This window comes from Triticum aestivum, chromosome 7B (assembly GCF_018294505.1).
Source record: "Triticum aestivum cultivar Chinese Spring chromosome 7B, IWGSC CS RefSeq v2.1, whole genome shotgun sequence".
In the NCBI taxonomy this organism is placed as follows: Eukaryota; Viridiplantae; Streptophyta; class Magnoliopsida; order Poales; family Poaceae; genus Triticum; species Triticum aestivum.
Genome location: NC_057813.1, coordinates 230,340,183 through 230,364,114, shown reverse-complemented (window position 1 = coordinate 230,364,114; position 23,932 = coordinate 230,340,183). Strand labels below are relative to the sequence as shown.

The 23,932-nt window shown below is 44.8% G+C and overlaps 1 protein-coding gene and 3 long non-coding RNA genes across 20 annotated transcripts; 1 reads left to right on the top strand and 3 right to left on the bottom strand.

Annotated features, from left to right (window-relative positions):
* Positions 1 to 622: 622 nt before the first annotated feature.
* On the bottom strand, positions 623 to 2,459 carry LOC123157358 (uncharacterized). Its single transcript, XR_006478960.1, has 2 exons — positions 1,360 to 2,459; positions 623 to 970 (listed from the first exon to the last, which is right to left on the bottom strand). It is a non-coding gene; the product is annotated as an uncharacterized lncRNA (long non-coding RNA).
* A 199-nt stretch (positions 2,460 to 2,658) lies between these two features.
* Positions 2,659 to 7,233, bottom strand: LOC123157357 (protein NUCLEAR FUSION DEFECTIVE 4). Its single transcript, XM_044575616.1, has 3 exons — positions 6,300 to 7,233; positions 4,154 to 5,088; positions 2,659 to 3,577 (listed from the first exon to the last, which is right to left on the bottom strand). Exons 1-3 carry the CDS (start codon positions 6,633 to 6,635, stop codon positions 3,088 to 3,090), a joined length of 1,761 nt encoding a protein of 586 aa, XP_044431551.1. The 5' UTR covers positions 6,636 to 7,233; the 3' UTR covers positions 2,659 to 3,087.
* A 2,049-nt stretch (positions 7,234 to 9,282) lies between these two features.
* Positions 9,283 to 17,997, bottom strand: LOC123155484 (uncharacterized). Of its 17 annotated transcripts, none has more exons than XR_006477439.1 (7): positions 15,206 to 17,997; positions 13,357 to 15,012; positions 13,154 to 13,236; positions 11,412 to 13,056; positions 10,879 to 10,944; positions 10,521 to 10,645; positions 9,283 to 10,171 (listed from the first exon to the last, which is right to left on the bottom strand). It is a non-coding gene; the product is annotated as an uncharacterized lncRNA (long non-coding RNA). The 17 variants fall into 17 exon arrangements; XR_006477442.1 differs by having other exon boundaries at positions 9,283 to 9,601; XR_006477435.1 differs by having other exon boundaries at positions 9,283 to 10,645.
* Positions 17,998 to 19,177: 1,180 nt separating this feature from the next.
* On the top strand, positions 19,178 to 20,709 carry LOC123159658 (uncharacterized). Its single transcript, XR_006479840.1, has 2 exons — positions 19,178 to 19,854; positions 19,938 to 20,709. It is a non-coding gene; the product is annotated as an uncharacterized lncRNA (long non-coding RNA).
* The last annotated feature ends 3,223 nt before the right edge of the window (positions 20,710 to 23,932 follow it).

The following is a 23,932-nucleotide window of genomic DNA, read 5'->3' as shown; positions in this document are numbered from 1 at the left end:
CCTGATCTCTGCGTGCCAGCACTGCAGCTGCAGCGGCAGCGATGGACAGATCCCCATTCAGTGACTCCCTCCAAAATGTCCTCCACCAGCGTGTCAACCTCTTGGAACCACTTCGTCCATTGCTCCAATGGCAATGTCACCGATCCAAATCTCGAGCAGCGCCATTGAGAAAGAGTCAGGAGGCATAGGCTGCTGAACAAGATTGCGAAGGCGTTCAGACCTTGATCCATCCCATATAGATAGACATGTATGCGTTACATTCAGACATTGATCCATCCCCAAGTCCTCTCATAGCTACATGCCTACATCTAGCATCACGTTCAGGCCTTGATCCATCACCAAATCCTCTCGTAGATGGCCGATCCCCAAGACTTGATGACCTTGAATGTTCACAAAAATCTCACAGCTGATAGACATGTCGTTCAGACCTTGATCCATCCCCAAGCCCTCTCATAGCTATGTCTAGCAAAGTTTGTCTAACAATTAATCGGACAGTGAAACTCGTCTCACTTCAAGGAACCGACGACATGTTGCTACTCCTCGCTAGCCTTGCCTGGTGGTGGTAATGGCAGCGATCTGCAATGGCGCCTACGACAACTGCACTACATATTAAATAAAAATATTACTCTTTCAAATTTCAAGCTAAAATTAATGTGTATAAATAATTTTTTAGTGTCACAAAATCTTTGAAGTTTTCAAGCTTTCAGCTTGCTTTCTATGTTTCTCACTTTGCCGTGTTATGTCATTCCAACATTCTCCTCAAGCATACAATGGACACTGATGGACAATACCATTTGTGCAGCTAAAATGGATATATAAAGTAGAAACCTTTACACAACTAAAGAGATATATACCTTGGCAAGTTAGCCGCTTGCGGCACCTCACCCTCATCTTGGACCCAGCATGGCCACAATCACTGACACACTTCCGCCGTCGCCTCACACCGTTGCTGGTCACCGTCTCTTTTGACCTGTGCAGGGATTAACTTGTTAATCACACACGTACATTACATGGCCATAATGCATGCATATTCAAAATTCCAATCATGGACACCAAGTTCTTCAGCCGCTGAACTACAGCAACCTCGTTTTTTCTCTGATGAGAAAACCTTCTGCAACCAAATCAGCCAGCCATATTTCGGGTCATTGTACAACAACGATCCCTTTTAAACTGGTGAAGTTTGGGGATATTTCTTAAGGAAAGTGCCAATCCTAGTGTTGGACTGACAAGGTGCCGAATTTCTTCTACAAATGTCTGTAATAGAAATATCTCATTAATTTAGTTATATGCTTATTTGGAACATGCAAACACACACTACGTACAAGAAAATATTTTCCGAACTAAGAAGAAAAAGGCAACCTGTTCAAACTGCAACCGTGAAGGAAGGCCGTCGGGGATGCGAGACTGGTAGGATCTCGGCGAGGCGACACGAAACGGGGCAGGACCTCGGGGAGACTGCTGCATGTCCGCAACACACGGCAGGACCAGCTGCAGGAGGCCGTGGAGCAGGACAACATTCATGCGAGGGGATCGGGGACTCATCTATGGGGGCTGCTGCGCGAAGAGTGGGACGCCGCACGGGGGAAGGTATTGGCTAGATCACGAGGAGGTGGGCTGGCGGCGGCGGCGTGACGAGAGGGCCTCGCATCGTGAAGAGTTGGCTACCGGCGTTGTACTGCAGCATCGGGACGGCGACGCTAGGGTAAGTGGAACGCATGGGCTGGTTTTAATGGAAAATCCGGCGAGGAAAAACCCAAAACAGAAGGAAAGCCGATGACTTGCGGCGGTGCTAGGCGTGCGGGAGGTCGAGGCAACGGCGACCATGGAGGCGGTGCCCTTCGAAAGGGTAGATGCGAAGGCGGCGCCCGCGGCGGCTGCAGCGTGATGGAAAACAACGTGCCATAGATTGATTAATTGGGAGGAAACTTGGGCGTGACATGGTCTTGATAATTGAAGGATATTGATCACCGTCATGAATGAATTGATTGCCATGCATGAATTGATTGCTTTTGGATTGATTGCCTTTGGTTACCTTACGTGCATTATATGTTTACCAAAGATACAGTCGGTTTGTCCGGCCAGATGAGGATAAAACCGGCAGGGAGAAAACCGATGGAGGGAGAAAAGAAAATCGCTGAAGGGGAGAGGGGGCTTGTACGAGATGGTTGGACGAAGGGGAAACGTAAGAGGGGAAACGGAACACTCTGTTTCTTTTAGGTAGTAGAGGTTCTACTTTTGTGTGTCCAGACGTACCATTTTTGGATTTTTATTTCCATCTTAACATGCTCCCACATCTTTGTAATACTACATCTTTACACTAGTTTTTGTTTTGTTGGAGGAAATCTTTACCCTAGTTTTTCAGTTTCTACTGCATTTTTGTGCTGCGTCTCTTTATACTAGTTTCCATTGTACAGTATTTTCTATTGACTTTGTTGCAGTGTTTTTCTACCACTATTGACCTGCATATATCTAGTGAGTGTACTGCATACTGCCCAAAGCACTACTGCATCCACTACGAACGAAATAAAGAAATTCCTAGCGGGGAAAAAAACTACTACTAGTAACTAGTAGAACATAGATTGATCAGAAAAATTTAAACATATACTGGGGAGGCAGCCCAGACAATCTTTATAAATAAAAGACAGTGCTCCAGCCAGATTCATAGGAAACAAATACGCAGCTATCATGTGGTTTCTCTCAGACTTGGGACACCAGGTGCCCATGTACAAGGTTGAGCTCTCCAATTTGCAGAGCTGAGACAATTTATTGCATTTCAAGTTTTCAACAGCCTTGATGAAACATAGAACAGACCACATGTATATGCAAAGTTCCAGCTCAACACTGAAGAAGTTCATATCCCCCCAAAAACACCGAAGAAGTTCGGACAAAACGCACAAAAACGTCATACGCTTCAATGCTTCATGACACTGAATTTCCCATCCGTAGCCACCAGTAGCCGTGGTTTTGACACCATAAGAATATGCGAAGTCCATAAACAGAAGGAAGACGCAAAAAAAAAAAAAAAAACTTCACCCTTCTGCTTTGATACCTGTAGCTTTGATCAGTTCCTCAATGACCTTTGACCTCTCATGTCCGGGGTTTACCGTACAGATTCGTGTACACGATCTTCGTCCGGTGGACCAGGATCAAGCTCAGGGCGGCAGCAATGATGCAGAACCCTGACATGATCATTGACGAGATGAAGAAGCAGATGGAGCCCTCGCACTTCAGCGCCGGAGTGACGTCGGAGACCATTCCCAGTAATGTTGAGTGGTTATGGTTAGCTTGCTTCCTGGCTTCGTAGTCATAGATGCCACTGGCAATGATGCCCGAGAAAACCAGGGAGCCTGCGGGGTTTGCAACTGTAAGGAAGTTGTACAATGCTCCGAAATTCTTCACGCCAAACAGTTCAGAGGCAGCAGCTGGCACGATCGCCCAGTGGGCGCCGTACCCAAGCCCGATAAGCAATGTGCCAATGTACATCGTGCCCGGCCAACCCATTGCGAAGATGAAGTGTCCAATTGCCATGAATACTTGAGCTGTCGCCAAGGCAATTGCCCTTGGATATGCGTAATCCCTGAAGAAACAAGAGAGCAAACAAAAAATGAGAACAACCGGGGACATGTTTCTCAACAAAAATAGCCCCTGTATTCGAGCTGTTGGAATTTTAGTCTCAATATGAACAGAGCAACTCAGTCACTACTTAATTAATTATTCAGAAGAATACTGCTCATGATCGACAAAAGGATAATTCGGATGTTGCCTATTAGCTGCCTGCCATCAGTTTTATTCTTTTTGTTGGCTCACTCGTCTAATAATTTTATCAGTTCGATATGTGTTTTGAGATGTATTCTTGTTTGCTTTGAATTTCCAAGGCTAGTGCCTTTTTGTTTTTAACAGATTAGGAACCAATTGTGATGATACCACTAAAAACTGCTGTATCATTCAAAAGATATTCAACCAATAACAACTGAAATGGGTAAAGGTTTTGTTATAGTTCTAGTTCATGTATTTTGAGAAGAAGCTTAGTCAGCATGAACATTAAATCAGTGATGCAGAACACACTCTCCATTGGAGAATGCACTCTTCCATATGAACTAAACTCCTAGATGAGATGAAAAGTTCAGCAAAGAGGTGCCTCAATAGTTCTTACTTGACAATAATCTCTGACAAGAAGCCCCCAGAAATACGTCCAAGGAAGTTCCAAATGCTAATCATTGACACAAAAATGTGAGAATCCTCAAAACCCAATGACTGACTCATTTGCCCAAGATTATCGATCACAGTAAGTCCTGATCCTGACCCCAACAGAAGGGAGAAAAATAGAAGCCAAAAATCTGCCTTGATCATTGCCTGCAGTAATGTGAAATCCTCTCCTCGTCGTGGACCTTTCCTCCTTTTAACCCTGACGGCGCCAACAGCAGCAGCCTGGAATAGCTTAGCCTGCAATTCGGCAATCCTCTTTTGCCTTTCAGAGGCTGGAAGTAGATCAATTTCTTTCGGCTTTTGCTCGTCCACCTCGCTGAGTATAACTTCTTGCTCTTCAGACGATACTGAACCACTTGCTTCTTCTCTCCGAGGTGATGTTAACAGTGCTGTGTAGGCACTCTCGTCGTCATTTGAGAAGAAGCTGAGCATTACAGGGATGACTATTGGAACTAGCAAAAGAACCATCAGAATGATGGTACACAAGATTGTCAATGAGTGGCTCAAGCCAACAAGGTCTTCCAGCAGCATCACACCCATCAGATAGGCGGCCAAGACTAAGCAGACGCTGTATACAAACGTGAAACTTGTACCATCAGACGGCCGTACTTGTCTGTGACCATTAACTGGTCTAACAATGAACATTAAAGCGATGACTACCAATGTTGGGCCAACAGCAACCATGAATATCAGTGCAGCATCATCAGGCGTGTGCATTATTGCATAAACCTGTGTTAAGATTGCACCACTCAAACCAGCAAATCCCTTGAGGATACCAACGATTGGTCCACGGTTCTTGGGAAAGTTCTGAACACATGAGACGAGTGCAGCAGTATTGAAGTATGTCTCACCATTATTTCCAACAAAGATTAGCATGCACATCTGCGGAGAGACGGGGGAATTTAGTGCAAGAGCCGACAAATCTAATTGAAGGAATAAGAATGTAAACAAAGGTCAGATTAGATACTACAGAAATTATGGAATGGTCCAGGTTTCCAAATGCCGCAAACAGAAATGTGGAGATGGAAATTAGTGCGTTTAAAATTAGAAGTACAAATGAATATTAAGTCTCCTCCACCTTCAGACAGACAATGACACTAATTCTGTGTTTTCAGTATTTTACTGAAGACTGAAGTCATCCTCTGTTGCTTTGATGTTTCACATAGCAAATTAATTTGTAAAGCAAAACATAGGAAATGATTAACTCACAATCCTAATCTTGGAAACTCAATGGAGATGTTAAATTCTGTTGCGGCTGTATTGGACAGGCTGATAATAGTAGTACAGAGTGAAATTTTCAGGTTGAACATTGTTAATTGACATGAACTATATCAAACCTCAGTGTTTTTCAGGATATTAGATAATGAAGGTTAACTAAAGAAACATGGGAGGCGAGAAAGCGACCACTAAGACTTCCCAAGAATAATATAGGTGCACACCGATGACTCGGAAGCATATTCAACATGCCGCGTGTTAGAATATTCTTAGTACACACAGCAGAAACAGTTTTAACTGTTTTGAGCCAATAAAAATCTAGCAAATATTTCTGAACATAGCTTTCAACATTTTGGAGGAACAGAAAGCATTGAAGTCCAACAGCAACGGTGTTCCAAAACAAGAAATTCACGGCCTTTTCTTTTGTAAATGGAAGTCGAATAGCGACCCTCCATCATTGGAGACAGGCGTGCAGTTAGGATGCGTGATTGACTGACCCATGTATGCTTTCAGATGATGAGCAAACTGGTCTCGCGTGTTAACTAAAGGGAAGTACTGTGGCATAATTGAAGGAAGAAGACATGATTAGTTTCCAATCCAAATCCGGAAGCTTCAACCGTACGTACAACTTAATTATACGAAGCACAGTAGTAGAACATGAGTTTCTTCCATCACAGCATCGTGCACGCTTCAATTAGCACAAAAGTCACAGGGAATTTTCTTAGCATTAGAAGAAAAAAAAATCAGCTCAATCTGCAGCAGCACATGAGGCTCCAAGAACAGGAAGGTTTGATGCGGCCATGGAAGCATTGCTATTGCAGGAAGGAGAAGGAAATGGGAGGACTATAATGATTGGAGGGCCAGGTAACGGATCTTACCGCCCAGAGCGGTGGCACGGGGACGCGGTGAGTGACGGCGAGCCAGACCCAACCGTACCCGACGAGGTTCTGCGCGGCGCCGATGAGGAGCGCGGCCCAGAGCGGGAGCACGGCGCAGAGCGTGCCGGCGAGGAAGCCGACGCTGTCGCCCAGATCCTTGGCGACGCCGAGGCTGGCCACCTGGCGCTGGTTGTAGCCCAGCGAGGACTTGATCGCCGGCGACAGGCTGCCGAACAGGTACCCCACCCCGGCGACCGACTGCATCCACATCGCCGCCACGAACACCAGCCACCGGTTCCGCAGGAACCCCCGCACCCGGCTCCGCACCTCCGCCATTGCTTGCAGCACCTGTCCCAAAACTCCAACCCGAATCAACGCTGGAATCGGCAGCGAGCAGCAGCCCCGAGAAGCTAATGCAAGAAGCTGAGCTCGGCCTATTAACAGGACGGATTTGGGACGGGAATGAGAGGCCAAGCCGACGGTTTCTTGGAGGCAAGCAAAGAACCGGCCGCGAGGAGCCGGAGTGACGACGACGACTCTTGATGAGGAGCCGCGGATCGGGATGCGGAATCAGCAACGATCGGCCCCGCTGGCGTTGTTTATTGCTGGTAAGAACGTGTGTCCGCGCATAAATGGCCAGGGCCGAGCGAGCAGGAGCAAGTCGAGAAAAGAAAAAAACAGCGGATTTGAGCTCGTTTTTCTCTGGGAGGCGGCAGCCGGTGGGCAGTAGGCCCGCTTGGGAGATGGCGAGAGGGGGGAAGGGGAGGGAGGCAAGGCGACAAGCCCGGACTTTGACACGACACCGTGCGCTCCGATGCGCGGTGGATGATGGGCACTACCCGCACAGCAGGCGGGCACGGGGCTGGTCGCAGGTGACGGCGGTGCGCATCGGGGAGACAGTGATGAGCCGAGGGGTGAATATCTATCTGTGGATGGGAATTGGGTGGGCGGCGGCGCGGGGCAAGGCACATCTCACGACCGGCGAAATGTGTGGATGGATTCCACGAGTGTTTCGTCACCGGCAGCGGTGGCGGAAAACTCCAAAGGCAGGGGACGGGACGGGCCACGAGAAATGGTCGTTTCTGTGCGTTTTAAGCGGCGTACGGTTGTTTCGCTGTCCCTGCCCGGGGCTAAACAATTCGGCGCCCGCACGTCGCCTAGCGTGCTTTAGCCCGGCGTGGCCTGTTTCTTTCTCATATTCTTTTCCCTTCTTTCTTTTCTACAATCTACTCTACGATTCGGGAGGAGTCATCACGGAATGACGGAAAACGGCCCTTTCATTTAATTAAAATGAAAAAAATCTCAAAAAACGATCAACTGATGATAACAGCGCATGGAGTTTAAGTTAGAGTTTACGCTATTTCTGGTTAAGCTTAATTCAGTTTAGCAACACTAGGACAAATGCCCGTGCGTTGCACCGGACAAAAAAAGAGGCACAACCTGCTTCATGTGACATTATGCACCATCTTTTATATTTAATTGTAATAAACGTCAATGATAAGGTTAAAGGTTAAAATTTTCTTTTTTTTAAAATAAAATTTAACGTTTACATAAAAATTAGAATAGTTTTTAAGAATAGTTAACATTTTTATGAATTTTGAACATTTCTCTGAAAAAGAACATTTTTTAACACATGTTTTTCTTGAAAATAATGATATTTTAGGGGTAAGAATGTTTTGTTTTTTAGGGTTAAAAGCATACTTCTGTATAATATAATTTTAATAATGTTTTATTTTTCGAAAAATATATTTTATCCGCATTTTTTGTGTGCAGCCTGCTTCATGTGCCATTGTGCACCATCTATTATATCCAATTTTAATAAACGTCGATGATAATGTTAAATGTTAAAATTTTCTTATTTTTTAAAGTTAATGTTTACATAAAAATTGTAATACTTTTTTAAGAAGAATTAACGTTTTTATGAAATTTGAACATTTCCCTAAAAAAGAATATTTTTTGAACACATGTTTTTCTTGAAAAGAATGTTATTTTAGGGGTAAGAATGTTTTTGAGAACTTTTTTCTAAAAAATGTTTTTTTCAGAATTTTTGTTTTTTGAAAAATATATTTTATCTGCAATTGTTTTTGGCACTTTTTGGGCTTGGCCCAAACGACTCGGCCTACTCAAAAACACGCACGCTCTCAAAAAAAGGAGACACTGTCGTTGCGAGATCCCGCCAGCCTCGCGGCCCTCGGCCGCCACTCCGACGGGAGAGCGCTGCCACGCTGGTGATGAACCCTTCTCCGCCGCCTCCTCCTTCTTCCCCGTGCTCCTCTCGTCTCCCTCGCGCCTCCTCTGCATCGGCGTGCCGGCCAAGTGCAAGGCCTCCGTCCATGGCAGCCGCTGCATCGGGCCGCTCCGGCAAATTCCAATGCTAATGAATGGCTGACACACACTGAGCAGCAGTTGGCAAACCATCCTGTTGGGTGGCAGGATTTCTGACCTTAGTAGGTTTTGGAGAATATCATTGCCATTTAATCAAGGCTAGAATCTGAAGCTTGACTGAAGAACATAACAGAAATGAACTTGACTAAGTAAATAGATCAATAACTCGTTTGCTGGTAAGTACCTAGATTTTGATATTGACAAAATCTGAACCCCAAGACCAGTGATACTGACAGCAGAGTAAGAAAAATGATCACAAGTGCATTACCCAACTGCAGGATCAAAGACGTCAGTTACGGAAAATTAACTACAGCTTGCAGCACAAGAAATCACAAGCTAGCATAGGCTAAATAAAACAGCACAATTCAGATTGAATGAACACCTAGAATGAGTTAAAAGGCGTACGGTGTTCCACACTGACATACAATATTTGTATCCTGTCTATAACCCAAATAAAGACATACATATGCAGATCATTGTATGTCAAAACTGTACATCAGCCAGGTCTTGGACCTTGTCCAAACAAACATAAAACAGAGCATCATCCAGCGGAAGCAACACACAGGCCAGGAGGAGCAGCATAGTTCATATCTTAAGATTGAGGGAAAATGTGATGATATTTGTGGAAATAAAATAATAAGAGCACTGCAACTGCTCGTAAAGAACGTGATAATTTCAACCAACACATAGGGCCACCATCAAGCACATCATACTGTTAAAGAGTACATATCTAGATATCTAAAACTATATTTAAGCTAGAAACTGAAAGTCATTTACAGCCAACTATATGTAATTGACCCTACTGGTCTATATCCAATGAATTATGAGGCGCCCTTTCATTTGCTAGATATCTTAAACTACCACCAGGGATGCCAGCCAACATAGAAGCTTCTCTTTTCAGAAATAGCATGCACATCCTGTTTTGAGAAAATGGAAGTTAGCACCACCGAGTAATCAATCTTGAAATAAAGTTTTGAGATTAGCTTACATTATCAATTTCCACAAATGTATGACATATCTTTTCTTACAGATTCATATTAGAGAATAATATCTTTTGTTATATGAAACCTCTGCGTTGCAATGGGGATACAACTGTGTCCTGGTTGATATCCTCTTGCCCTGGATCGCGTATAATGACGTGGCAGAGCAAGCGACATTGCCTACGATCCTACCAGGGGTCCATCCCAGCCCCACCATGAAGCCCGACTGTCCATGGTCACCGTGATGACCCAACACGACAGCATGGCACGGTAATCTTGTTGTCAAGAAGGTCCTCAAGCCATTGGTCAGACCCAATGCCACCCATGGCCTCCTACTCCTCATCTGCCCAACGATTCAGAATAGTAGAGCACATGAGCGTGCAACGGCATGAGGCAGGTGTCCTTGCCAAGGCCCGGTTGAGTGGGCATCCGCTCTAGGGTGCCCTCCTTCGGCCCGCCAGTCGACGATGTGGATATTCAAATGTGAGTGCCATTGCCCTTTTGTTACTACAAAATAAAATAAAAAGAACAATGTGGCGCACCTGCTCGGGTAATTATATATGAAGTTTCTGTTTATTCAAGATAGTATAGGAACACATCCAATAATGAAATATAATGTAATTAATAATAATGTGTTTTTCTCCAAGCATAGAAATACATCCCATGCTCACAATATAATATGTGGGTAATCAATAGTAAGGCATTTAGTTTGGTTAGTGTCAATTCTCCATGTAGTTCTTAACTAATACGACACAAACATTTTCGACGGCTTCAGGAGATGACGACCGTTTTTCATAATATACTTGGCAAATCTCATAAAGCTTCTGGATTGCGGCCATAGAATCTAAGGACTTACATAAGTTAATAAATAGGATCAGCTCTTGAAAGAATTCACTTTGAACACATTTTTCCAAGACAGATAGAACAATCTTTGATAGCCTGTTCCAGTCGGTAAAAAATTAATCTGCACATGCTCTCACCCTGCATTTAACTTGTGGTTAATTTGTGAAACGAAAAGAAAAGACCACTCATGCTCCTTCCTCTCCCATTAACTTCAGGTGGCTAACAACGACCAATATGTGACTAATCTTTCTGAATTAGTACAGATTAAACTAAAAACATGAAGAGCAATGGTCTTATCGCTGCTGAACACGACATAACAGTACAGCTACACCACCATCTATGAATTTAGTACTATAACAGAACAAACTAACCATGCTCTTTGACAACTCTCCTAAACTGCATCATACGTACTTGATTATCTTCTTCACAGCTTCAACCTTTGACAAGAATCAGAAGTAGTTATTCAGTCAGTAAAGCACACAATGAAGTAAAGTGTTTCGAGACAACGGTGCATGTATGGCAGATCTCTCTGCATCGAGGCGGTTTTGCCTGCTCCTAAAGAAATTGACCCTCAGCAAAGACACTCAGCTGAGGATAATATTTTCATTTAGTTTATAAATCATGACACTGTTTTCCTGGGCCAAAAATGATGATAAGTAGTAGAGCCTGAATAATGAACTAACTAAGAGAATACAAAGAAATGAGCTAGAATTGATGCAAGCAATTGCAACAAGAGCCACGTGCTGATTCTGAACCAACTTATTTTTATTTTTTATTTTTTTGAGAACTTATTTGGAGACACCTAATTCATACAGTAACATGAGAATCAGAGTATGTATGCAAATTAGTTAGTACTTGTAGGGAGATCATTTTGCCACAGCCGATGGGTTGAGTTCAATCTTACCAGTTACCATACCACCACAGCAGAAACTTGGCTTCCATTTGCACAACTCTGGTATCCAGCCAGAGTAATTGATTTCAAATTTCCGCAAATTCGGGAACCAGGTGCACAATGATGTCAGTGGTTTTCTAGCAGTGCAAAGATCGGAACCAACGTGGATAGCACCCCTTTGATTCCCCTCTATTTTGTAGAGCTGCTTTGACACAAGGGAAAGAGAGTTTGGTGATCCTCTTGAGAATCTCTGTCACCAGAGCCTCCGGTAGGTCCTCCATCGAGCAAATGTACCAATCAGGTAATATATGTCAAAGGTTCAAAAAACAACCGAAGAGTTGGGCTCAAACTTATGATATATCAGAACAACAAATGCATGTGAAGATGGACTCAAGGTTCAGAATAATGCATGTGAAGAAATAATAAATGATGATAAGTAGCAGAGCCTGAATAATGAACTAACTAAGAGAATACAAAGAAATGAGCTAGAATTGACGCAAGCAATTGCAACAAGACCCGCGTGCTAAATCCGAACTAACTTATTTTTTAAAACTTCTATTTTTGAGAATTTATTTGGAGGCACCTAATTCATATAGTAACATGAGAACCAGAGCATATATGCAAATTAGTTAGTACTTGTAGGGAGATCATTTTGCCACAGCCGATGAGTTGAGTTCACAGTCTTGCCATACCACCACAGCAGCAACTTGGCCTCCAATGCACAAACCTCCATTGGAAGATAGTTGGGTTTCTGCTCTGTACCAACTTGCAGGCAGGGGAGAAAATCGTAACTTAGTTGCAGCTTGCAGGTTTCTCGAAAGTAGTCCCTCACAGTCTTGGTTTCGCCGGTCAAATCTCTGCTAGACTGCTTTGTCAAGCCATTGATGCGGTACTTCCTGCGCACCTCTCCTCGGTGGGAGACCTCAACTCTCAGACCCTTGAGAGCCTTCTTAATCTGCAGTGGAACGTGAAACCATAACCTACCAACCATACCACCACAACAGCAACTTGGCCTCCATTTGCACAAACCTCCATTGGAAGACAGTTGGGTTTCGGCTCTGTACCAACTTGCAGGCAGGGGAGAAAATCGTAACATAGTTGCAGCTTGTAAAATAAAAATTCATAGAGAACATCATTTACTTATAAGATTTGTGAGGGCACTTAGTGAAAAGTTTCTAGACGTTCCAGACATTCAAAATAAAACTTGTTACGATACCAGGCTAGGTGATGTAGGAGGGGGGATGGGGGCTTCCCCACCTGAATTTTCACTTAAGGAGAAATAGGGGTATTACAGGACAATCGTTTACCTTAAGGAGAAGAAATCAGGCCAAAGACCAACATCATTTTAGTACATCGACTGGTGAGAGTCGATTTTTCCTGAAACCCATGCATTCCTGGAGTCCAAGATTTTCCAAAGAACCAACAGCGTCATGAAAGTTTGCAGAGAAGCTGGAAGTGGAGTTGGGGGATTAAACACCCAAACATCTTTGATGTCTCTGCATTTGTGGTTGATACCAGTGGCTGTCTAGATCGGTCTAACATTGGGGCAGAACAAGAACAGATGAGTGCAGTCTTCGGATGCCTGCATGCACATGGGGCAGTCCGTGGGGTCAACTATCTTCTTCTTGCTTAGATTTTTGCAATTGTTCAGTCGCTCCTGGGACAGTAACCATCCAAAAACTTTAATTCAGCCAAAAATTAGTTGCTAAAAGTGGTAGATTGTAAATACAAGATAGCTGTTGTTTGTGTTGAACCTATAGCAGAAAGATGATGGGCCCTTGATTGTGCCTGCCAATAAAATGCATCATCTGTGGTCCAGAAATCATGCCCTTTAGTCCTGCAAGCACAATTAAGCATCAAACCTCATCTTCATTTGTTGAAACAACTTAGCAACCACTTCAGCTAACATAGTTCCTCTGCGTAACATATTTTACATTGTTCTGTAAAAGAACTTCACCTTCAACAATGATTGTTTCAGAGCAAGCATGGGCATCTGAGGAGTAGAAGGAGCAGCAGCAGAGGCGTGGGCAGAGAAGAATTAGCAGCAGCAGGGTAGCTCGCGCAGGTGTCCAAAACTCCAGACACCATCGGGCCTGCCGCCGGCCGGTCACCGGGGGCGCCACCGCCGGCGACCATCTCCCTCACCTTGCGCCCCCTCTCCTTCTCCTTTCTTCCTCTCTTTCCTATCTCCCTCACGCCCTGTCTCTCCCTTTCTCTGGATGAGAAGGACGCCGCCGCCACCGAAGCCCCCCGCACCACCCGCCAGATCCCTCTCCCTCACCTTGCGCCCCTGCTCCTTCTCCTTTTTCATCTCTTTCCTCTCTCCCTCATGCCCTGTTTCTCTGGATGAGCAGGACACCGCGGCCACTGGAGCAAGCCGCCGCACCAGCCGCCAGATCCCTCGACGCTGCGCCCAGACCCGCCTGTCTTCCTTGCGATTTTCTCACATTAAAAGGACCGCCGGTTGAATACAGGAAACCACAAGGTTTTCCTGGTAAAATTTCTAAACGAAACGTTTTTTCAACTTAAAAAGGGACTGCGGGTTTAATTACCAAAAACTATAAGGATGTTTTTGTAAAAACGGCGACAACGAATGACAGAAACCCAAATTGCTTTATTATTACTAGTGCCCGTGCGTTGCAACGGGCGAACAACAAAACCTCACAAAAATTATAATGTCCAACATAAAACAATTCAAGTTGAGCCACATTTGTGAACTCAGCTGTTAATTGTGAACCACTCTTAAGCTTGACGGCTGAAGTAAGCCACTGTTTTCATGTTTTGAGAGGTCAATTTTTCATGCTGGTTCTAGTGATCTTCAGCCTAAAATTATTTGTTCACATATAGATATAAATTCATACTGATTGTACGGGAGCTAAATATCTCAACACTTTTTTTTACTGGAAATGATATGGCTGTCATACTCGTGTGTTCACTGAACCTTCGTCTACTTATCTCAACCTATGTATTAGAAACATGCATGATCGTTCTCCAAAAAAACATTACGGTGAAATAAAAAAACTACAATTTTAATTAGCAAGGGATTTTAATCACTTGCATTACTACAACTCTATAACTGATTTGCTGCTTTAAATGATTACAACTGTGACGTATATTGAGAATATAGCAACTTCTGTCAAGAAAATAAATCTAGAAAATCATGCACTTCCACTCACCTTCGAGCAGCATTTTTGTCCTGTTCCTGCTAGCTATACATCGTATATTATGTGTTTACATTGTGTTTCTTTATATGAAGGCAATCAGGTGTTGCTCCCATTGATTAAGGAGAGTGTTCAGTACATTAAAATCCAGTACAGGAAAAGGTAAAAATAGAAAGAAAATTAAGAACTCTGGTTCAGGAAGATTATTTACAGAGTATAGTTTTGCTTGCTCGGAACTTGCTGCATTTGGAAGAAATTCCGAGATAGCTTGTTCTCTGCGGAACTTTGCAAGGCATTTGGAAGAAATCTGTGGAGAGCCGCATGACTGTTTAGTACTCCAAGAGAATTAAATGCGCCGTGGTAATTCAAATTTTGATACATGCTTTTGCATACATAATGACGACTATGCTCCATTATATCCATTGAAGTAGTGGCAAACTCGTTACTGCAGCCTGTTAAAAAAAGGGCAATGAATTCTTAGCTCAAGTGTAGGATCAGGAAAATGAGACTGACAGTAGGCAAGATGAATATGTGTTGCTTCTGTTGGAACCAAATCCTTAGCCATGACATGCATCATCAGTTTACTTACACTATGAGAAAAAATATTCACAGCTTTTGACATAAAAACGTGCATATGTTTCTCACCACGATTGAACTAATGGGAATGATGAACTGATAAACCCTTAATAAAATATGCAGTCGATCCAGCATGCAACTTCAAATCTGTAGGAGTTCCAGTCCATGAATTCATTTCTGCTGGAAAAACATGTTTTGCATCTCATGTTTTCTGATCAAATAGACATGATATATCCGACAGAAATCATCGAATCCCCAAATTCAAATCGGAAGGAAGGACTTGCTCTGGCTCCCTAGAGAATGCAAGACTGCATTGTTCAGATAAAAGCCAGCCACTTAATGACAAAGTTAACTACAAATCAACTCACTGTAAGTCCATTATTATAACCATGGAGGAGTCAAGCTTAGCACTATAAACTACAATGTCATGATGTGAAATGTTAGTATCCACTTCTGATTTCAAAAAAGGTATGCAACATGTGTATTTTCCATCAACATTGACATCTGAAAGACCCTAGGAAAATTACCTGATCGCAAACATCATGCTTCAAATATCAAATCTTAGAGAAGAATGTTACCTGATCAGAATGCCCATATGTCCATAATTTATGAGAAAGAAAAGAGACAAAATTTACAGCAAGGATAGCTGCAATGGTCATGTTCGGGAAGTAGGAGGTTGCCGTTGTAGTAGTAGCAGCACCTTGGTACAATGAAGACGATGTTGCCGCTGTCGACCTGACCATCCGTAAGAAATGTCGCACTGAATAGATGTTCAATATTTATTGTTTGCTAATTATTAAATAAGCCAAATCTGACCAAATGCGTTGATCTTCGAGGAGAGAATTCAAGGACCCAAATATGCAATGCTACACAACTAAAAAGATTAACCTTAGAATTGTGATCTTACAATGCAAATAAGCAATACCTGACAGCTGTCAAATACGACATCCTAGTTCTAAAATTAGTAGCAGTGCTTTCCTTCTAAACCAGCTGTGCCTATTTAAATCAGCCATGACAAAGCTTAGGGTCCTAAACAACATTATCAATCATGGAGAATCAGAATCAAGAACATTACCATAGTACTGGAGTTCTCTTCCTCCCTTGAAATTAACAAAAAGAATATATATTAAAAAAAAATCCTTGGATTCAATACATAGAGGGCAGTATCAACGTACTTGCAGTTCTCACTCATATTTCCAAACTACATCAGAAATTTCACAAGGCGTGTAGAGCTGTTCTAGTGAAAAAACAAACAAAAAGCTTCTATGGGAGATCACAAAAAGAGAAACATTCAAGTAACAATGAATGACAGACTGAAATGCAAAAGAATTAATTAGAACCGTAATCTACAGTCCCTAGCAACTGCAGCAAACTGTAGTTCTGTAAGTAAGTACATCTATCCTCTTACATAAATATACATCTATTCTAGATAAATATTTTCTGAACCTATCCCTTTTCCCCTAAAGCCAAGAATCAAAACAACATTACGTAGGTCTTTCTAAACTGACACCATACGTGTTAGCAAAGACAGGACTGCATGTGAAAGCATATACCTATAAGTTCTTAGCGGCAAGTATTATATGTGAAAATTGGAATAAATTCGGCTATTGTGTTGAATTTTTTTCAGAAATTGAACTGTTAAAGGAAAAAATATCTCATCTCTTATCTTTAAAGCCTTTTCCACTATGGTCATGTTCAATAAACATTGAATATTTAACATAACTTGTATTCTATCTCAAACAAGAATTGAACAATAGATCTATTACTCATTCTTACAACAAAACTGACTGCCATACAAAATAACAGGCTATAGCAAATCTTGTGACAGAAGCTAGATAGTAGAAATCTTACATCTTTTTCAAGGCAATGGCCGTTGTTGGCTTGGAGCTCCTGAACCTGTTGTCCGCAAGAGTCCAGCTCAAATATCAGCCTCTTGTTATCGTCAGACTTACAGTAGTCGATCTCCCCTGAAATCCTCCTCAAGGGACAGAGTATGGTTAGTTGAGAAAAGTGCGATAATAAGTATTGGGCGAGTATGTTGCAGTAGAAAGATCGAGCCTAGGAGCATCTATTTTGTGTGTCGTTGTGTATTGCAGCTGTATAAAATTGACCAATTCTGGGCCTGAGCTACATAGTGGTCTTGTTGGCTGGCTGTGGCGCGCATCTGGGATATCGCTGGGATAGCGAGATTGCAGCAGCCTACACCACGTGGAGACGGTGGAGGGGAGGGATTGCGGCTGCGCGCCGAGGTATGAACCTACGCCGGACGCCATCACCGGAGCAATCACACAGGCCGCCCCCTGCCATCTGTCCTTATCCTCCTTGCCTCCGCCCTCTCTCTCTCCTACGCCCCACTGCCCATGCTCGTCTTCTTCTCCTTCCTTCCATCTCTCTCCCCTTCTCTCAATCCCTCTCTCTCGCTCGTCGCCTACCTACAGGAGCTTGCCGCCGCCACCGGATCCCGGCCCCGCCGCTAGGCCCCGCCGCTTACCGGAGATCATGCCGCCGCCGCCACCCAGTTCCCCCTGCCCCGTGCACCGTGGAGTGGGAGGGAGAGGGCAGCAAGCAGGGGAATCTTCGAGCAGCAGCACACGGGATCAGCGGCGCCTGGGGTCACCTGGTGGAGGCTCGAGGGTGGCTGGGGCGGCGGCGCTCAGGGTCCAGGGGAGCGCGGCGGGCGAGGCCCTTGGGATGGCGATGGGGAATTTCAGCAGCGGGGAGGAGTCCCGGCGGCACCATGGTAGCAGGGGCGGGGGGAGCCGCCAACGGCCACGGCGTCGGTGGCGGCGCGCGGTGACGGGGGGAGAGGGGGGCGGCCGGCGGGAGGCGGCGAAGCGCTCGAGTCTGGAGGTCGAGATGACATCGGGAGGCAGGGTTTTTTTTTCTTTTATCTCAGACCGGTTCGGTTAACTTTTATTTATATGGACTGCGGGTTGAATACTCTAAACCGCAGGGACTATGTTGCAAAAGCGCCGACGACATAGTCGCTGGTTTATTAGTAGGTAGAGATAGAGACTAGCAAAAATGCCCGTGCGTTGCGACGGGAAAAAAATTACAATGCCCATCCACCACTCACCTTGCGGCGCAACTGCCAGTTGGATCATTGGAGGAAGTGTTCTACTAACCATCGCAGAGCCTTGCTGGTTAAATCCTTATTGTCCAGGGCAGCACGGATGATTGTCTGTGTGGCTAGTGGCATGCCATCTGGAGTGATAGCCACTCCATGACCGAACCTGCCCTCTACGGTAGACTCAGCACCACCGCTTGCCCGCGGATGTTGGTGGCATCTTCCTATCATGGCCGTGCTCGATAAAAACTTTTTATAGTAGGAATATTGAATTTCATCACGTGATAGCTGGCGGTGTGTTTATACATCATACACATCATAGTGAGTCTGAACTTCTGTTGATGGATCCCCTTTGTTCTTCTCGGAATTGTAGATGAATTGCTCGCTCTAATTTGATTCGATCCTAGACGAATTTACTAAATATTGGACGAAACCGGGCGAGCAAGGACCTCTTATTTTTCTTATTACTCTATCCCTCTGTGTGTGAGTAATACATACTCCGTTTTTATTTACTCCGCGTATTAACTTTGATCAAAGTCAAGCTTTGTAAACTTTGATAAAGTTTAGAGAAAAAATATTAACATATACAATAACAAATCAATATCATTACATTCATTATTGAATGTACTTTCACATCATATAGATTTCTTATGCTAAATGTTTATATTATTTTCTATAAACTTGGTCAAACTTTGCAAAGTTTGATTTCAGTCAAATTTAATATGCAGACTAAATAAAAACGGAGGGAGTAACTAAATAGGTCAAAAGACCTACGCATTTACTAATTTCTAGAGTTTTCTGTATTTAAATAGCACCTTTCAACAGTAGCATTATATATTAGATGAGGTATACTACTTTTTTTCATCTCAAAGACAAAAAAGTATCATTATACTGCGATTACTGCCGAGCTCGTGGATCGATCAGAAAACCAGCCCGGTGCCCACCAACACAGCCAACGCCCTTGCCATCACTAGTTTTCTACTTTATCCTCCCAACACAGCCAACGCCCCCAGCCTACCACGCCGCTCCTCGGTGCTTCTAGATGGAGGAGCACCACAGGTTGCTCCACCTTTGTCGCCTCAAGTCCCAACCCACCTCCGTCGCCTCACCTAATCCCCAGCAAAGCTCCACCCTCGGCGAGCCAAATCAAGGATGACCAGGGCAAGTTCCTGCCTCCACCACATCAGAGGCTTCACCGCGGGTCCGTGGCCACCTTGGCCAAGCCCGGTGCTGCACGCCGCTGTTGCCTTTTTGCTGATGGGCCGCTGTTGCCTCTCCCTGTTTCCCCTGCAAAGCTTCCCCTATGTGTCCTCACCCTCTGCCTCATCTCAGTCTCCCGGGGCACGCTCTCCCTGTCCTTCTTCCCTCGTTCTTCCACCTGAGAAGGCGCCTCACCAGCGCCCGGCCTCGCCGTCGCGCCGCCCCACGCCTGCGTACGCTCCGCCCCGCTGCTGCGCCGCTCGCCGGAGCCGAGCACCGCCGCCGCCCTACCCCGCTTCCCCCTGCTCCCCTTTCCTTTTGTCTCTCTCTAACCTCTCTCTCTCTCCCATGGACGCCTGGAGCTCCCTCGCCAGCCGATGCGCCGCCTTGCCCCGCGGCCTACAGATGCGGCCGGCCACCCCGCCGGAGCCGAGCGCCGCCGCCGCCCCAGGTGAGCAGCGCCGCTGCCCTACCCCGTTTCCCCTCGCCCCCCCTTCCTCTTGTCTCTCTCTAACCTCTCTTTCCCCGCCCCAGGTGAGCAGCGTCGCCGCCCTGCCCCGTTTCCACCCCACGGCCTACAGATCCGGCCGGCCTCCATTGCCCTTGTCGTTCCCGTGCCCGGATCTGGCCGGAGTTCACCGTCACCGTGCCCGCCCGTGTCGGCAACGTGGCGGCCTCCTCAGCCTCGAGGGCAAGCTCCCAGTTGACCGCGTCCGCCGCCGCGACGCCTCGGTCCACCGCGGCCTTCAACGCCCGCCGCGACGCCTCTGTACGCCGCGCTCTACAACGCCAGTCGCGACACCTCGCCCCATTCCTGGGCTCTGGCAGCGCTCACGTCCGCCGCGACGCATCCCCTGCCTTGCTTGTGCGGTGTCGACGCCGGCGACAAGCGGTTCAGTAGAGGCAGGGTGTTTTTTGCAAAAAAACAAACGTTATCTACAATTTAAGTAGGACTGCGCGTTAATTTCGGGAAAATAGGGGAACTTTTTTGCAAAAATGACAGCGACGGATGACCAGAAGCATTAGCTGTTTTATTAGTAGGGAAAGATTAGGTAGAGATTAGATGAACATACTATGCTCATCTACAGCCGGACCGAGCAAATTTGACCCCTCAAACGCATGCCGACGCGCCGGATCAGTGTCCATACGTGTTTGTTTTCACTTTCTATCTGTTCATCCACGCAACCATGTCTCACTATTTTCTCCTATACGCCCGATCACATGTATGTGATTGGTGGACAAGAAGAGAAAAAAAGGAAAAATAATAATAATAAAAAGATGATCCGTGATGGAGTTATGCACAGAACTACCACATTCGTGTCAGGATTAGCGAAAAATCATCAGTTTATGATTCATGGCATTTTGCACCAAACCGAAATTCTTACAGTGGCAAAAACCACTGAGCAAAATTTTGAGCTCGTTTTGACGTGGCTGATCGCTCGCTGGCCGATAGCGTTGACGTCGCGTCGTTAATGGTCGTTAACTGCCGGTCGGAAGTTCCCCAAGGTAATATTTAAGGAAAACCCAAGCGTCTAAGCTTGGGATGCCCCGGATGGCATCCCCTCTTTCGTTTACAATCTATCGGTATATTACTTGGAGCTATATTTTTATTCATCAAATGATATGAGTTCTATTTGGAGCGTCTTGTGCCATAGTTTTATTTTTGTTTGCTTGTTAGTTTGCCATAATCACTGTTTGTTGGACACACCTTTGAGAAAGACACACATTCATTGCAATGTGTTAGAATACTCTATGAGCTTTTCTTATATCTTTTGAGCTATGCAGTTGCTCTAGTGCTTCACTTATATCTGTTAGAGCACAACGGTGGTTATACTTTATAGAAATGATTGCACTCTGATGCTTCGCTTAAATCATTTTTGGAGTCTTTAAATAGGAAGTGGTAATGAGCACGGGCTCTAAGACTAGTCCAAAAAGGATATGTATTTAAGAATGGTATAATTCAAACTTTCATGTAGATCACTAAATATGAAACGTATGCTTTAATTATATTGATGTCGTAGTATGAAAGGGTATGAGTTCATGATCATTGGTTAGTGATGAGGTCACCTACTACAAGTAGGGTCAAGGACCTAACATCTAAGGCCCACCTAGGGGACCACACCGTCGCTGACACGTCTCTGGACCATAGACACATTCGGATGCATATAACAGGAAGTCCACTCGGACACACTGATACATCTCAGCGTATCCATAATTTTGATCGTCCCATGCTATTATATTATCCATTTTGGATATTTTATATGCATTAATATGTTATTTTCTATTATTTTTGGGACTAACCTATTAACCTAGTGTTCAGTGTCAGTTGCTGTTTTTCCCTTGTTTTTTTCATTTACAAAAAATCAATACCAAACGGAATGAAACTTTTTAACGATTTTTCTTGGACAACAAGACACCTAGGAAGCTTCGGGAGGAGGCCAGAAGACCCACGAGGAGGCCACAAGCCCTAGGTGAGGGAGTCTTGGATTAAGGGGTCCTCGGGCTGCCGGCCTGCTGTATATGGGCCGAATTGATGGGCTATTGAGGGACCGGGCTATAGTGCGGATCCATGGGCGGATAGGGAAGTCGTGGTGTGCCCTCCAAGCCAAGATTATACAGGATCTTTCCTTCCCTGTAACCGATCGCATGTAACCCTAACCCTACTAGTGTCTATATAAACCAGAGGATTTTAGTCTTTAGGCTAGACCTATATCCATCACCTCATCGACTTAGGGTTTAGCTCACCTGATCTCGAGGTAGATCTGACGGAAATATGCCCTAGAGGCAATAATAAAATGTTTATTATTATATTTCCTTAATGATGATAAAGGTTTATTATTCATGGTAGAATTGAATTGACCGGAAACTTAAATACATGTGTGGATACATAAGCAAATACCATGTCCCTCGTAAGCCTCTACTAGACAAGCTCGTTGATCAAGAGATGGTTAAAGGTTTCCTAACCATAGACATGTGTTGTCACTTGTGACCGAATGTTGTTCGGAGTGCCAGATGAGAACACGGACATGACGAGGAGCTCTGGAATGGTCCGGAGGTAAAGATTGATATATATAGGACGATGCTATTTGGTCACTGGAAAGGTTTCGTAGTGTAACAGGTAATCATCGGATCACCGGAAGGGGTTTCGGGAAGCCCCCGGAGGTTAATGGGCCATATGGGCCAAAGAGAGGAGCACACCAGCCCACAAGGGGCTGGCGCGCCCCTCCCTAGCCGTAGGCCTTGGGGGAGAAAAGGAAAGGGGGGAGTCGGCGTCCCCTTCCTTCCTCTCATCCCCTTCCCCCCTACGCAAACAAGGAAAGGGGGGCGCCAAAGGGCAGGCGCCCAAGGGGGTCGGCCAGCCACCTTGGGGCGCATCCAAGGCTGCCTCCCCTACCCCACCTATATATATGAGAGGGAGGGGCACCACACAAACCATGACAATCTCTTAGTCGTGTGCGGCGCCCCTCTCCATAGTTTAGTCCTCTGTCCAGTTTTTCCGCAGTGCACGACCAAGCCCTGCGGGAACAAGTTCACCATCACCATCATCACGCCGTCATGCTGCCGGAACTCATCTACTATTTTGTTCGTCTTGTTAGATCAAGAAGGCGAGGACGTCATCAAGTTGAACATGTGCTGAACGCGGAGGTGTCGTATGTTTGGTACTTGATCGGTTGGACCGCGAAGGTGGTCACCTACATCAACCGTGTTGTTAAATGCTTCCGCTTTATGGTCTGCGAGGGTACTTGACATACTCTCCCCTCTCGTTGGTATGCATCTTCATAAATAGATCTTGCGTGTGCGTAGATTTTTTTTTGTTTTCCATGCAATGTTCCCAAACAGTGGCATCCGAGCCAGGTCTATGCGTAGATGATATGCATGAGTAGAACACAAAGGAGTTGCGGGTGGTGATGGTCATACTACTTACCATCAACGTCTTATTTTGATTCGGCGCTACTGTGGTGTAGGATCTAAAGTATGTCTAGAGGGGGGGGGGTGATTAGACTACTTGACCAAATAAAAATCTAGCCTTTTTCCAATTTTAAGTCTTGGCAGATTTTAGCAACTTAGCACTAGTCAAGCACACAACCTACAGATGCAATTCTAAGAGTATAGCAGCGGAATGTAAATCATTTCATATGAAGGTAAAGGGGAGGAGTTTGTAGGGAGCAAATGCAATGTAGACACGGAGATTTTTGGCGTGGTTCCGATAGGTGGTGCTATCGTACATCCACGTCGATGGAGACTTCAACCTGAAGGAAATATGCCCTAGAGGTAATAATAAAGTTATTATTTATTTCCTTATTTCATGATAAATGTTTATTATTCATGCTAGAATTGTATTAACCGGAAACATAGTACATGTGTGAATACATAGACAAACAAAGTGTCACTAGTATACCTCTACTTGACTAGCTCGTTGAATCAAAGATGGTTAAGTTTCCTAGCCATAGACATGAGTTGTAATTTGATTAACGGGATCACATCATTGGAGAATGATGTGATTGACTTGACCCATTCCGTTAGCTTAG